This window comes from Balaenoptera ricei, chromosome 13 (genome assembly GCF_028023285.1).
Source record: "Balaenoptera ricei isolate mBalRic1 chromosome 13, mBalRic1.hap2, whole genome shotgun sequence".
Lineage (NCBI taxonomy): Eukaryota > Metazoa > Chordata > Mammalia > Artiodactyla > Balaenopteridae > Balaenoptera > Balaenoptera ricei.
Window position 1 is genome coordinate 95,516,338 of NC_082651.1, and position 14,059 is coordinate 95,530,396.

General features: G+C 40.4%; 1 protein-coding gene across 1 annotated transcript in view; it reads left to right on the plus strand.

The window, feature by feature from the left end:
* Positions 1-1,588: 1,588 nt before the first annotated feature.
* Positions 1,589-14,059, plus strand: part of NOL10 (nucleolar protein 10) — an 85,706-nt gene continuing 73,235 nt past the window's right edge. The window contains exons 1-6 of the mRNA XM_059942213.1: positions 1,589-1,756; positions 5,774-5,819; positions 8,097-8,195; positions 10,929-11,006; positions 12,252-12,289; positions 13,498-13,634. Of these exons, the coding sequence (XP_059798196.1) occupies positions 1,691-1,756; positions 5,774-5,819; positions 8,097-8,195; positions 10,929-11,006; positions 12,252-12,289; positions 13,498-13,634 (464 nt within the window). The 5' untranslated portion in view covers positions 1,589-1,690. The remainder of the gene's footprint in view (positions 1,757-5,773; positions 5,820-8,096; positions 8,196-10,928; positions 11,007-12,251; positions 12,290-13,497; positions 13,635-14,059) is intronic.

Here is a 14,059-nt window from a genome sequence, read left to right on the forward strand (position 1 = left end):
TTCTATTTTTACAACTTGCTTAAAAGGCCTATTTTATTACCACTCTGAAGCCCATGATCTTTCTCTCCCTTGGGACACCACCTCCCCAAGGAGGATGGCAGTCCTGCATATTTTCTCAAAAAAAGTCTCAGGCGGAAGGCAGAATTTGGACTGGAACTTTAAGGCAGAATAAGGACAGTTACAATAGGAACAAAATTGTTAAGCTCAGAAGTCCTTACTCTGCCATGAACAATATAGCTTGTGCTCAAAGTGACCCACCTCAGTTACATGAAAGTGAAGTGAGTACTACTCTCCAGTTTCAAAAGGACCCTTTTGCACAGTTAACCGACACTTTCTGCTGAAGTTTCATCTAACCACTCCAGGAATTCTTAAGTCCTCAGATCTAGGCAACAGTCTCTAAGTAACTGGATGATCAACAGAGAAAGTGTGTGAACTTTCTGAAAACAATACTTAAGTGAGGGTCTGTCTGTCAATACTGTCACACACCCATCTCAAAAAACATCAGGTTCAAATCCATTTCTTCCCTGATCACCTCTTCTTTTACCTTTTTTCCCGTCTTCTTACTACGTTGTTTCTTTTCTTTCCTTATGTAGTGAGATTGCCAGGAAGGAAGAAAATTTTCTCTACCTTTCTAGGTTCTTTTGGCTGGTCTAAGAATTAAATTGACATCAGATTAATATGTGAAAATCAAACAAAAGTGTTATAACATGTATACATGGGAGAGACCCAGGAAAACTGAGTAAGGCACCAAAATGCTGGAAACCCTCATCTTAAATACCATCTTCAGCTAAAGACAAAAAAGATTGTTTGGGGCACTGGTTTGAGACTTCAAAGGCGAGGAAGGCAACTGACAAGGAGATTAAAAAGCAAATGTTTGGTAAACAAATGCTTTCTGGGTATCACAGAGACAATGGGACACAGAGAGGAATTTTAACAGACTTTGCTAGGTTCCTCCTTGTCTACCACACCCAGTTCACACTCTAGTTATCCATGGCGACAGCGCCCTTCCTAGAACAGGTCCTCTATCTACATTCTTCTAGACAGTGAAGGGGAAGGTCAAAGTTTCTTCCTGTGTCTTTTGGGCCTTGATTGGTTTCAGCTTGAAATAATACGCATGCCAAAGAGACATTTTGGGGTGGAAAATTTTGCTCCCCTGCAGGATAACTGTCAATTCCAGATGAAAATATTTTTTTAATATCATTTTTAAAAAGCTTTTATTTCTAATGTAATATTGCAGAAACACTGGTGAGAAAAGAACTCACTTCCACTCTGAATTCGCTCCCAGGTCGCATTCTCTCCCTGGATTCCCTGACCGGACCCCCAAAGCCTCAGTCAGCCCAGACAGCCTCGCCCTCCCGGGTACCTCGACCCTTCGGCCTGAGCAGCGACCCTAAGAGCTTCCTGCTCCTCCCTGCTGAGAAAAGGGAAAGCAGTTCTTCGCCCTCCCCATATTAAGGTCGCTCCCAGCCCCGCCGCCTCCCAGACCTCACTAGTTACTCTTCCCTAACTCCGCCACTTTTCCACTTCCGGGACCGGCGCTTTTTCCCGGCGCCCGGAAGTGCGTCATCACCCAGCGCCGGCGCCCCGGCCCCACGCCGCCCAGGCGCCCCAGGAGGCCCTGAGATTCGGGTTCCTGCGCGTACTGCAGCGTCCTGGACTGGAACGGGGGTCGCTGCTCCTCGGCGCCGCGATGCAGGTCTCCAGCCTCAACGAAGTGAAGATTTACAGTCTCAGCTGCGGCAAGTCCCTTCCCGAGGTGAGTCACGTCGGGTCCTCCTCTTCGCGGGGCAGCCGCCCCTCTCCTCCTCCCTGTCCCTGGTAGTTTCCGCTGGGCCCGGGCCGGCCCCAGACTAGGGGAGGCCCAGAGCCCAGGGACGGTGCCTGGGGGAGCTGGTCGGTGCTGGGAGACGAGGACAGTGCTGTTACCGCGCCAGAACCTGGGCCGAGGGGTGATCGGGATTGATGGGTTGGCTTGAAGTTTTTTGGGGTAAAGTTCTCTAGAACAGAGGAACTGTCCCTTTGGGCTTGTATAATGTTCACAGCCGCTGCCACACCGAGGAGGAAAACGTGGACAAATTGGTTGACAGGTATTTCTCCCCCATTTTAATGCCCGCTCATCAGCTTTTCGTTGAAGTCCTGTTATATGCCAAGTTCTAGAAATGCAGCGGTGAAGAGAAATGCAGACTTTGCGTCAGCAGCATTTATGATGTGGACGGCAGTATTTTTGAACCTTGCTGAACTTAACTTGATTTCGTTGAGTCTTAGGACATCAGAATTGGAAAGCGTTTGGAAAGTCAGCCATTCTCTTCCAATCTTTTCATGTTGAAAATATGCAAAAGATCCAGCGAGGGGAAGGGTGACTTGTCCAGAGCCATCCGCCTAGGCTCTGTAGCTTGGATGTTATTTCTCATAAGTGCTGGTCAGGCTGCTGTCGAAGCACTGCCAGTGAGAAGAAACTTTTGGCAGAAGCTCTTCCATTTTGAGACTGCTTGTTAGACAGTTGTTTTAAAACACGCCCCCTTTCTACATGGCTCTGTTGCTCCGAGCCCTGCCCTTGGAAATCAGAATAAGTGTAACTCTTCCTTGTGTCCGACCCTAAAAGGTTTGGAGCCAGTGATTAGATTCTTCTCAGAATTCAGGTTAAATAACTCCTCGTTCTCCAGCTGTTTGTCACACAGCATGATCCTTCTCATTTTGTTCTTTGGTTCTGCACGTTTGCTGAGACGTGAGTACCTGCAGGCAGCCCTGTTCTAAGTGTTGGGATACGTGATGAACCGGTCAGATAAGGTTCCCTGTTGGGGAAAAGGATAATAAGTAAGCAAATAGGACAACTTCAGATACTGAAAAGTGCTTTGAGTGCTGAGTGTCTATAAGAGAGCACTTGTGGATGAATTGTTTAGAGAAAGTGGTTTGGACTCAAGCCCTCAGGGAAGGCCCCTCTACAAGGGGGTAACATTTGAACAGGAACTTGGATGATGAAAAGGATCGAGTCTTGTGAAGATGGGGGAAAGGAAGAGTTTTCCGTACTGAGGGAACAGAAAGTGTCAGTGACCCACAATGGAAGGCACTTGGCACGTTGGAGAAACAGGAGAAGCACAGGTTGTGGCTGTGGAATGCTGAGTGGGGCAAGAGGGTGGGGACAGCTGAGGCTGGAGAGGTGGGCCTTGTAGGCCAAGGCAGGAAGTTAGGGTTTTATTCTTAGTGCTGTTGGGAGCTGTTGCTGGGTTTCAGACTGGCTGCTCTTTGGTAAATTACTGCAGCTGGGGAGGGTGTGAGTGGGGATGAGTTAGGTGGTCCACCTGAGAGATGGGTGGCTCGGGCTAGGATGGTAGCAGAGGAGATGCTAAGACTGGGTGGGGTAAAGGAGGTGTTTTGGAGGTAGGCTAATGGGTTGGATAGTCGTAGGGAGTTGAGGCGAAGGAAAGAATCAAGAGAGAACTCTTAGGGTTTGGATCTGAATAAGGGGGTACACGGTGTTGCTGATAACTGAAATGGAGAATTGAGCACATTGGGGGTCGGGGGACGGTAGTGAGCAAAAGGTATTAAAAGTTTTATTTTTGGTACTGAAGGTTGGATGTTCTAATAAACATCAGGTGGAAATGCTGAGTAAACAGGTATGTGCATCCTGTTAGGGAATCTCTCTGAATCTTCTTTTAAAGTAATTCTGACTTATCAACAAATTGCCTATTTTGCTTTACCTACTTCAAATGTAAGATCAAGCAGGGTTTTTTTTTTTTTTCTTTTCTTTTCTTTTGTTTTTTTTCAACAATGGCGGCGTGCCTGTCCAGTGAGAGAATTAGGTCATCAGCATTCCCAGAGCTCTTTTGCTGGGTTTCTGGTTAAATTATTTGGCATTGGTAAAGTGACATTCTCTATCAGCTGTGATTTTATGGAGCACAAAGAGGATGCCTGATATCAGTGACAACTTTCAGTTCTTTGGTGAACTTCTAAAACTTAGACTGATTCATTCCTTCCCCGCGCTGACTCTGTCTTGTGTGCTCTCCTGTAGTGCTGTCAGTTTGTACAGAAACTCCAGAGTGAACTGTTTTTCATCATTTTTCAACTGTTTTCCATCATCACTGTTGTAAGGAATTTCTGGCTCTTTTAGGTCCCAGGCTCCCATTTAGGAGGCAATCTCAGCCCCCTCCTCTTTGCCCCAAGCTCATGACGTGTGAGACCAGCTATTGAATGAACTTCCCCCTTTTTTAGCATAACTCCCTGAGAAGAGGAAATCGAATCGCCTATTAAAGGAGAAGCTCTTTGTTTTGCTTCTATTAGGTTGATGTAGAAGAATGTATCGAGTGCCCAGAAATATAGTTTAACATCACCTTTTTTTTTTTTTTAAAAGAAATTCACGTTCTTTTATTTATTTATTTATTTATTTATGGCTGTGTTGGGTCTTCGTTTCTGTGCGAGGGCTTTCTCTAGTTGTGGCAAGCGGTGACCACTCTTCATTGCGGTGCGCGGGCCTCTCACCATCGCGGCCTCTCTTGTTGCGGAGCACAGGCTCCAGACGCGCAGGCTCAGTAGTTGTGGCTCACGGGCTTAGTTGCTCCGCGGCATGTGGGATCTTCCCAGACCAGGGCTCGAACCCGTGTCCCCTGCATTGGCAGGCAGATTCTCAACCACTGCGCCACCAGGGAAGCCCTAACATCACCTTTAATTGAAACATTTCTGCCTAAAATGAAATCAGAGCAGTGTAATCACGAAGTCTAGCACAGACCTGTAAATCAATGCCCTAAAGACAAAGGCAGGAGGAGAGCTCTGGCTCAGACTCAGGCCCTTCAAAGAGTGACACCTGTTCCAGTGTCGACACTGCCTCAGGCGTCACACTTAGGGTCTTCAGGAGTGGGACTACATGACCAGAGAATCCTAAAGATTATAATGTCCTGTGTCTGACATGGGCTGTACATTGGGTTTGTGCTTTTAGAAGTGACATCTGTTAATTTTTCTCTTGCTTTTCTTTGATTTCCTGAGGGTATGGCTTCTCAGCCTCGTCACTATTGACGTGTTGGGCTGGACAGCGCTTGCTGTACAGGCTGCCCTGTGCCTTGCGGGAGCTTTGGCAGCGTCGCTGACCTCTGCCCACTAGCTGCCAGGGGCGCCCACCCCTTCCCATTGTGGCAGCCAGGTGCGCTTTAAGAATTGCCAGATGCCCTTTGGAGGCAAAATTGGCCCTGGTTGTGAACCACTGCTTTAAGGTAATCGTAGTGATTAGTGCTTCATCATTGGCACCTGTTCATGCAATGGACCTATGCTGCAAGCTAAAATAAGGTACAGGAATTACAGAACAAAATCTGGTGTCAGCGAATGGGACTTTTAAAAGTATCATTTCTTTATTATCAAGTGTCAGCTGTTTGGTCAGTTATTTATCTAGGTTGATGTTTTGTAAAAAATATATTTCTTTAAGAAACTTTCTCCATTTAATGTTTGCTTTGTACAATTTCACCTAAATGAAGTTCCATATGTTAGTTACAACCCATAACATTTGAGGCTCACTCCTTTCCCTTAGGCTGATTAGATGAGCTAGTTTTCTCTTGTGTAAAATATGGAAGTTCTAAAAATTTACTGTCTAGTTTATGTAAATATATAACAAAAAAATCCATGTAACAGGATGTTAACAGTAGGGTTACAGAGTATTTTCATTTTCATTTTCTATGTGACATATTCCTGTAAAGTTTCAATTTTTTAATATGAGCATGTATTATTTTTGTAAGCAGAGAAACAATTCAAGTAAATATGTTTTAAAATAAAGTCTCTTTTTTTCTTTAAGTGGCTTTCTGACAGGAAAAAGAGAGCACTTCAGAAGAAAGATGTCGGTGAGTATTATTTTTTTCATTTCAGTTACATTTGTGATCCACATTATAATGCTTTTCTCATTTATTGTTATCATATTTAAGTGAAGGTTTACAAAAACACAGTGGAATTCATGCAGTGGAAAATAAACTTCCTGCCCTTTTCCTTTTTTTTTTTTTTAATTTTTATTTATTTATTTATTTATTTATGGCTCTGTTGGGTTTTTTTGTTGCTGCGTGCGGGTTTTCTCTAGTTGCGGCGAGCGGGGGCTACTCTTCCTTGCGGTGCGCGGGCTTCTCATTGCGGTGGCTTCTCTTGTTGCAGAGCATGGGCTCTAGGCGTGCGGGCTTCAGCAGTTGTGGCACGCGGGCTCAGTAGTTGTGGCGCATGGGGTTAGTTGCTCCGCGGCAGGTGGATCTTCCCGGACCAGGGCTTGAACCCGTGTCCCCTGCACTGGCAGGTGGATTCTTAACCACTGCGCCACCAGGGAAGCCCCCTTTTCCTTCTTAAGAAAACCTTTGTTGTGCTTGATACAGTCCCGTGGGTATGGGGTTTGATTTTACCTACTTAAGCACTAGTAAGTTAGCTTGTTACTGTTTCCTGGATGATAGCAGAAGACGTAAGACTCCTGGGTCAGAGACAAGGGCTCCATTACTCAGGCGGCACAGCAGATAGCATGAGCACCAGCATGCTTCTGTCACCCCCCTGCCCAAGTTCACAGGGGCACTCATTGTGGCCCAGATGGGTGCACTGCATGCAGTGGGTTTGTGTTGCAGCTGAGGAACACTGAACTTGAGAAGTCCACTGCCTTCACAGCAAGCAGTAAACAAGCCTGCTCTTTGTCTAGAGGACACTCACCTGTGGAGGTTCCCAGCTGCATAAATAATGCTGAGAAATGGCTCAGGTAAAGGAGTGGCCAGGGCCTCACAGTCTTGCCATACCCAGCAAGACCAATAGGATGCAAGCAGTGCTAGAAGGACTAGCTCTCCTAACACTTCCATAATCACTTTGTTTTCCTGTGTATTGTATCTTTTTCCATTTGTTAAATCCATTTGTCAGTTTTTGAGATACAGAGACAATGAACATTTTCTTTCTGAACAAAGTAATTTTACATACAGGACATATGAACATGAACATATGATCATTGTAGAAGATTTTGATTCTTTAAGTTATGACAGCAGGGAAGATAGGTTTGTAAGATCAGTTTTTAACTTAAATCATTTTGGACAAATTTTCATTAAATTTTTTCTGTTACAACTTGTCATAGTTGAAAGATGATTAACTTCCCACATATTTTGTTCAAGTTATTTTCTGAAAATCAAAGACCTAAGATATTGAAAAGGTTTCTGGATGTGAGATAAATACCTCAAAGCAAGCATCTTGGAAAAGTAGGCTTTATATAAAATTAGAAAATTACAACTTTAAATCAAAGGAAAAGAATAATTGCTGCTTTCGCAATGCTTACTGATGTTGATTTCTTCTGATTCTCTCATTACACTCCAGTGTTCTAGTGTGTAAGAAAACAGATTCAGATTACTTAGAGGAAAAAATTGTTCATTGACTCCTTTCCAGCCCATCTCAAAACTGTCATGTGTCTTCCAAATTGAGTGGGCCACTCCTGCTCAGTTGGTTGGTTTAGTGAACAAGGCAGTAATGTGCCAGAGAGTCATACACGGTCCTTACGGTGAGCACATTGTTACAATAGCAGCCAGCAAGAACCCACACTTTCTTGTTGCAGGAAACCAGTTTCTGTGAGAGTACGTTTAAGTGTTTTGACCCAGAAAGATTGCTCTAAGGCTTCCGCTAGCCTGGATCTTCTTGGCCGCAGATCAGTGCTGCCACAAAGAGGCAGAAGTCAGCTTGGTAGCAGCTTCTTATATAAACTTAAGATTTTAAAGGTTTAGACTTGTTATTATTTAGGAGAAAAAATGGTAAAGATTTTTGTCTTAGCCATGATCCATGATTGAATAACAATAGTGGTTTAATGTTTATTCTGTTCCCCCTTTATCCCGGGCTTGAAACTGGATGTTTGATGCACTATTATGGACATTTTTTTTCCAATTAACGATGACACTTTTTCCTTTTTGAAACATAAAAATAAAATACTTAGTTTAGAAAAATAAGGTATGAGCTAAGGGAAAAGCTTGCTGTGTCATGGGCGGGGCTGTGTCCGTGCGCCTTCCCGAGGCTGGGAAGCACTGGGGCGTTGCCGTTGGTAGTGACCACTCTGAATACTGTCTTCCTGGACACAGAGTAAGCACGTGGCGGTTAAACCAGTTATTTATCTTCTTTCTTTGTAGATGTCCGTAGGAGAATTGAACTTATTCAGGATTTTGAAATGCCTACTGTTTGTACCACTATTAAGGTATCAAAAGATGGACAGTATATTTTAGCAACCGGTAAGTATCTTTTTGGTTATGATTTACATATACTTCGTAGCAGGAAATGCTGTGGTGGGAAAGGTCACTTTTTAAAAATTACCCTGACATTTTATTATTAAAAAATTTCAAACATATAGAAATATTGAAAAAACTGTATAGTGAACAGCCTGTCACCTAGATTCTTCAATAGTTTGCTGTATTTGCTTCATCACATATCTGTCTATCCATCTTTCTGCCATCCATCAATCCATCCTGTTTTTTGATGCATTTCAGAGTAAGTTGCAGGTATTAGTATACTTCACCCCTAAATACCTCAGTGTGTACATCATTAACTAGAGTTCAGTATTCATTTATGGCTTTTTTTTTAAAGATAAATTTGTATAAGTACATTGATGAGTTTGGACAAATGCATACGCCTGTGTAGCCCAAACCCCTACCAAGATACAAAACATTCTTTCATCCAGAGCATTCCGTTATGCCCCTCACAGTCAATCCCTGCTCCCACCCATGTGTGGCCAGCTTCTGCTGTGATTTATTTTTTCACCACAGACAGTGTAGCCTGTTTCAAATGGACTTCATGTAAGTGCAGTCATACACTATGTACTTTTTTTGTGTAAGACTTATTTCATCTAGGACTTCATATTTCAGATTCATTCATGTCATTATATGTGTCAGTAATGTGTTCTTTTTTTATTAGCACATGGTATTTCCTTATAGGAATATGCCACACTTTGTTAATTTATTCTTCCTTTGGTGGACACCTGGGCTATTTTCATTCTTCGACTGTTACTGGTAAAGCATTATGAACCATCTTGTACAAGTCTGTTCTGAGGACATTGCTGGGTCATAGGGTAGCTATATATTTAGTTTGATAAGAAACTGCCCGATGGTTTTCCAAAGTAGTCAGATCATTTTGTACTCCCACCAACAATGAATGATAGGAAAGGTCATTTTTATCATAATGATTTTCTCTATCATATACTAGTATTTTTTATGTCACTAAGATTTTATGTTAGCAGTATTCATCAGTATCAGAAAGTCATCAAATATAGGGAACTTTTAATGTATTATAAGTTAGAACAGCATTACCCAACCTGTTTTTGGTTGTGATTTTGCTGCATATATCCTGGGTATTGTCCACTTACATTTTTTTTGTTGGCTTAACAGTATCCATCTGTATCTCTTTTCCAACCACTTTCTTATTTGACAACTTTTATACATCCACGTGCTAGTCTCTTTTTTTCTGTGTCAATGGTTGTCTCATTACTAACACTATCCACATTTTTTAGCGTCCAGTTTTATGTTCAGAATCTAGATTATAATTATAGATTATATATAACATATATATTGTATATAGAGTATGTGTGTGTATATATACTATACTATATACTATTTTTAAATGAGATCTTGGGCTTTGATCCATGCCAGAAAACATAGGACTACTTCATTCCTTTCTTTTAAAAATATCCTTAGTGGTTTTAAAAGTCAGTCTTTTTCTTTTCATGATGAACTTATAAAAAATGCAAACATTATAGAAATACATAAGATAAAATGTGAAAGGCCCTAAGATGACACTAAAATATACAAAATATCACTGTGCTTATTCCTCCATCTTCTTTCTGTACAGAGTACTAACATTGTCATTGTTGAGTTTTACAAAAGCCAGATCACTGTATAAGCACCACTCTGCAGCCCTCACTGCACCTGCTCTACTCACTCTCCCTTTCACTTTGTAATATGTTTTGGCAGCTTTCCACGTCAGGAGTTACAGGTCTGCGTCATCCTCTTTATAACCTCTATAATGATTTACCATCATTTATTTAATCGTTTCCCTATCAGTGGACATTTAATTTGCTTTCAAGTTTTGGCCATCAGTAAATAATGCTGCAGTGAACATTCTTCATGTCTTTGGTACACTTATGGGTGTGTTTCTGTAGAATAAATTTGTATAAGTTGAAATACAGATATAAGGTGTATGAGCATCACATATTTTACAGATATTGCCAGATTGTCCTCCAGAGAATTTGTAACAATTTATGCTTATCACCAAAGTATGAGAGAACTTTTTTTGAACAGCAACCTCAATGCAGATACTAACCATTTTTTCATCTTTGCCACTTGATAGACAAAAACTAATTTTTTTTGAATTTGTTTTTTGAATTTTTGAATTTTATTTTATTTTTTTATACAGCAGGTTCTTATCATTTATCTATTTTATAAATATTGACAAAAACTACTTTTTTAAAAATCTACTTTGTTAGATTATTTGTGAAGTTGATTAGCTATTTGTATTTCATACACAGGTTTATACATTTTCTGTGTCTTGCTTGTTTATATCCTTTGTTCATTTTTCCCTTGGGATGTTGGAGAGGGCTGCTTTTTTTTTTTAATACCTTAATTGGCGTATAATTGCTTTACAGTGTTGTGTTAGTTTCTGCTGTACAACAAAGTGAATCAGCCATATGCATACATATGTCTCCATATCCCCTCCCTTTTGAGCCTCCCTCCCACCCTCCTTATCCCACGCCTCTAGATTGTCACAAAGCATCAAGCTGATCTCCCTGTGCTATGCACCAGCTTCCCACTAGCCATCCATTTTAGGAGAGGGCTGCTTTTAAGTTCTTTTTGTTTGATGTGCTTATAATGAATCTTACTTACCTCTAAACAAAAAGTGTACTCAACATATCTGCAGGATATTGATAATGAAAAGTATGTCCTTTAGGTTTTACATCACATTAAATTTTTTTATAGGAACATATAAACCTCGAGTTCGATGTTATGACACCTATCAATTATCCTTGAAGTTTGAAAGGTGTTTAGATTCAGAAGGTAAGAGGTTATATTTGAAATCACAAAAATAGTTTTTATATTTGGCTGCTTTTCTGCTTTTTAAAATGGGCATGGGTTGTGTATCAGTTTTCTGTGCTGTGTAACAAATTGCAATAAACGTGGCAGCTTAAAAAAGATTCATTTATTAGCTCATAGCTCTGTAGGTAAAGTCCGTCCAGGCTTTCCTGTGTTCTGTGCTCAGGGCTGACCTCAAGGTGTCAGCCAGGTGGGACTCTTCCAGGGGCCCTGGGCAAGTCCCCTTTTCAAACATACAGGATGTTGGCAGAATGCAGTTTGTTTTGGTTGTAGGGCTAGGGACCCCTTTGCTGCTGGCTGTCAGCCTGGGGCCATGCTCAGCTTCTAGAGACCCCTGCATTCCTCCTCACCTGGTCCCCTCCTCCTTCAAGCCAGCAGCAGCTCATTGGATCCTTCTTGTGCTCTGAATCTCTCTGACCGTCCCTTCTGCCGCCAGCTGGAGAAAACTCTGCTTTGAAAGGGCTCGTGTGATTATAAATCTCTCCTTTGCCATAGAACGTGATGTAATCACAAGAGCGGTGTCTTCTTACGTTGACAGCGTCCACCCGCACTCTCCGGAGGAGGGGACTGTCCTAGGGGGAAGGTCAGTGGGGTCATTCTTAGAATTCTGCCTGGCACAGGGCGCAGGTTGAAATGGGAGAGTTCAGGTATTTTTGTCAGGTGGCCCCATGTTTGAGATTGAGGGAAAAGAAGTTAATGGGATATGTATTCTCTTAACTCGTTTCACTGTCTTCTTTTTAAAAAACAGGACAAACTCCATGTGCCGCTAATAATAACTGTTTTCATTCTTTATTTTCATTTAGCAGGTATACTGTGAATGAGTAAAAAGTTACTGTTACCTTTTTTAAAGCAAAAAGTTTTGAGTTTTTAATGTTTGTTGTTTTACTTTGAACATCTCAGAAAAACTGTGACAAAATTTAGAAGTCATTATGTTTTGTAAATTTATTATTTAATTTGCTTCAGTTCTGTAGAAAATCTAGCTGATCTGTATAAAGAAACTATAACGCTTTTAATTTTCCATTTGGTGTTTTGGGGGGCAATATAACATGGAAACTTTGTTCTTGTGTTATGTAGGTGCAAAAAAAGGAAGAAAAACCCAGCATTTGTATATAGTATTTGTGTTGCATTAGAATCTTTGCATCAAGTTTGTATTTTTATTAAAAAAGTGGACTGATAATTGTATTTTTCCTACTATTTCTTATTTTTCAGTTGTCACCTTTGAAACTTTGTCTGATGACTATTCAAAGGTATGCTTTATAGCATTGGTTTTTACTGCCTGTCCTCAAGAAGTGAATGAGTGGGATTTGTTTTTACGATAAGTGTTTTTATGATGTTTCCATTTTTAAATTTAAAATGGCTGTATAGTAAAATAAAACCTATTGTTTTCTATTAATATATATTTAGTTTGTCACATGTATGTGACAACCAAGATAGAGATAGCCTTTGGCCAGTCTAATATCGAAATAAGTTTTCCATAGCATGTATGAATGAAACCTTTTCTGTATTTTTAAGAATTGATAGCAGTCATCTTTTTAGACCATCTTATGTTCTAGATGTGTGATTTTCATTATTGCATTTATTATTTTCATTTTCTTATTCATATGTGAAAAGTACAGTAGCAGTGTTGTACGTTTAATTCTCTTAACCCTGCAAATAAGTGGTTGTGCATATACTGAAACAGTTCAAGACACAGCTAATATATTTATGTTTCCTTTTCTTTCTTTTTTGGTGCCATTAGTGCATCTTTCAACTCTTGTAGTAATTTTCAACAGTTACAAGATTGTCAGTAAAAGTGCCTTATTCAATTTAAAATGAAAAACTTTTACAGATGTCATCATGAAGGAAAATTGAATTTTCAGAGCTGACATGCTTTCTATGTTGTCTTCAGTTCTGGAAACCATGGAGTACAGTTTATCCTTTTGCCTGTGGTAGCCGTTTATCATGTTTTGGGACTTGTAATTTTATAGTATATTTTCTCTAGATATTGATAAATTTGCTTTTAAATACCATCTGCAGATTTTTAAGATACCTTTGTAATACGTTAAATTTATACAAGGAGTCTGTCAAACTCTGTGTGATAATAGTGAGATTATTAAAATGTGTTCTTAAGTAAAATAGGAAATGACTCACTGAGGTTACTGAGCAGTGCTCTTCATTACAAAGTGCTGGTGCCAGATAAATGAAGGGCATTTGTATTAAGTCTTTCAGTTAGAAGGTAAAGTTTGCCAAAAAACCTATCTAAGATGCAGGAAGGCATTAAGTAACTAATGGAGAGGTTTGATTCTTAAACACATTTCTTAACCATGATGGCGAGTTGTGTTTATACACATGGGTTTACAGAGAGCAAGAAGGAGGATGAGAGAGATCAGAGATTTTCTTGCTTTGCCGGTTTCAGTGATGATGATGAAATAAATACTTTAACCTAAGCAAACTAATTTTCTTGTTTCATTTTCAGATTGTTTTCTTGCATAATGATAGATACATCGAATTTCATTCACAATCAGGTTTCTACTACAAAACCAGAATACCAAAGTTTGGGAGAGATTTTTCTTACCATTATCCATCCTGTGACTTGTACTTTGTTGGCGCAAGGTATTGGGATCTAATCACCCTTTGTTTTCTCCTTTCCACCTCCCCAGGCAACTTCTGTTCTTAAAATTGAGGAGAGGGATTAAAAGAAGAATAAGACATTATCCCTGCCTTATAGTTGCTCAAAGAGTGTAGTTCCAAAGTGACTGGCTCATTTAGGAATTACATCCTTGACTTCTATTAGCATGGTGCTCTAAATCTAGAGAGACATGGGTGACCCAGTAGTGTAGCAGTGGTGTGAAGTCAGTATCTTAGCCCCATTGCATGCATTTTAAAACTTTTATTCTTAAATGCTGCCTTCTTTATGATTATAAAAATAATACATATCCATTTTAGAAAATTGGGAATATATAAAAAAGAATAAAGAAGAAAAAAAAATCACCCATAATTATGCCACTCAGAGGAAACCCTTATTAGTATTTTATTGT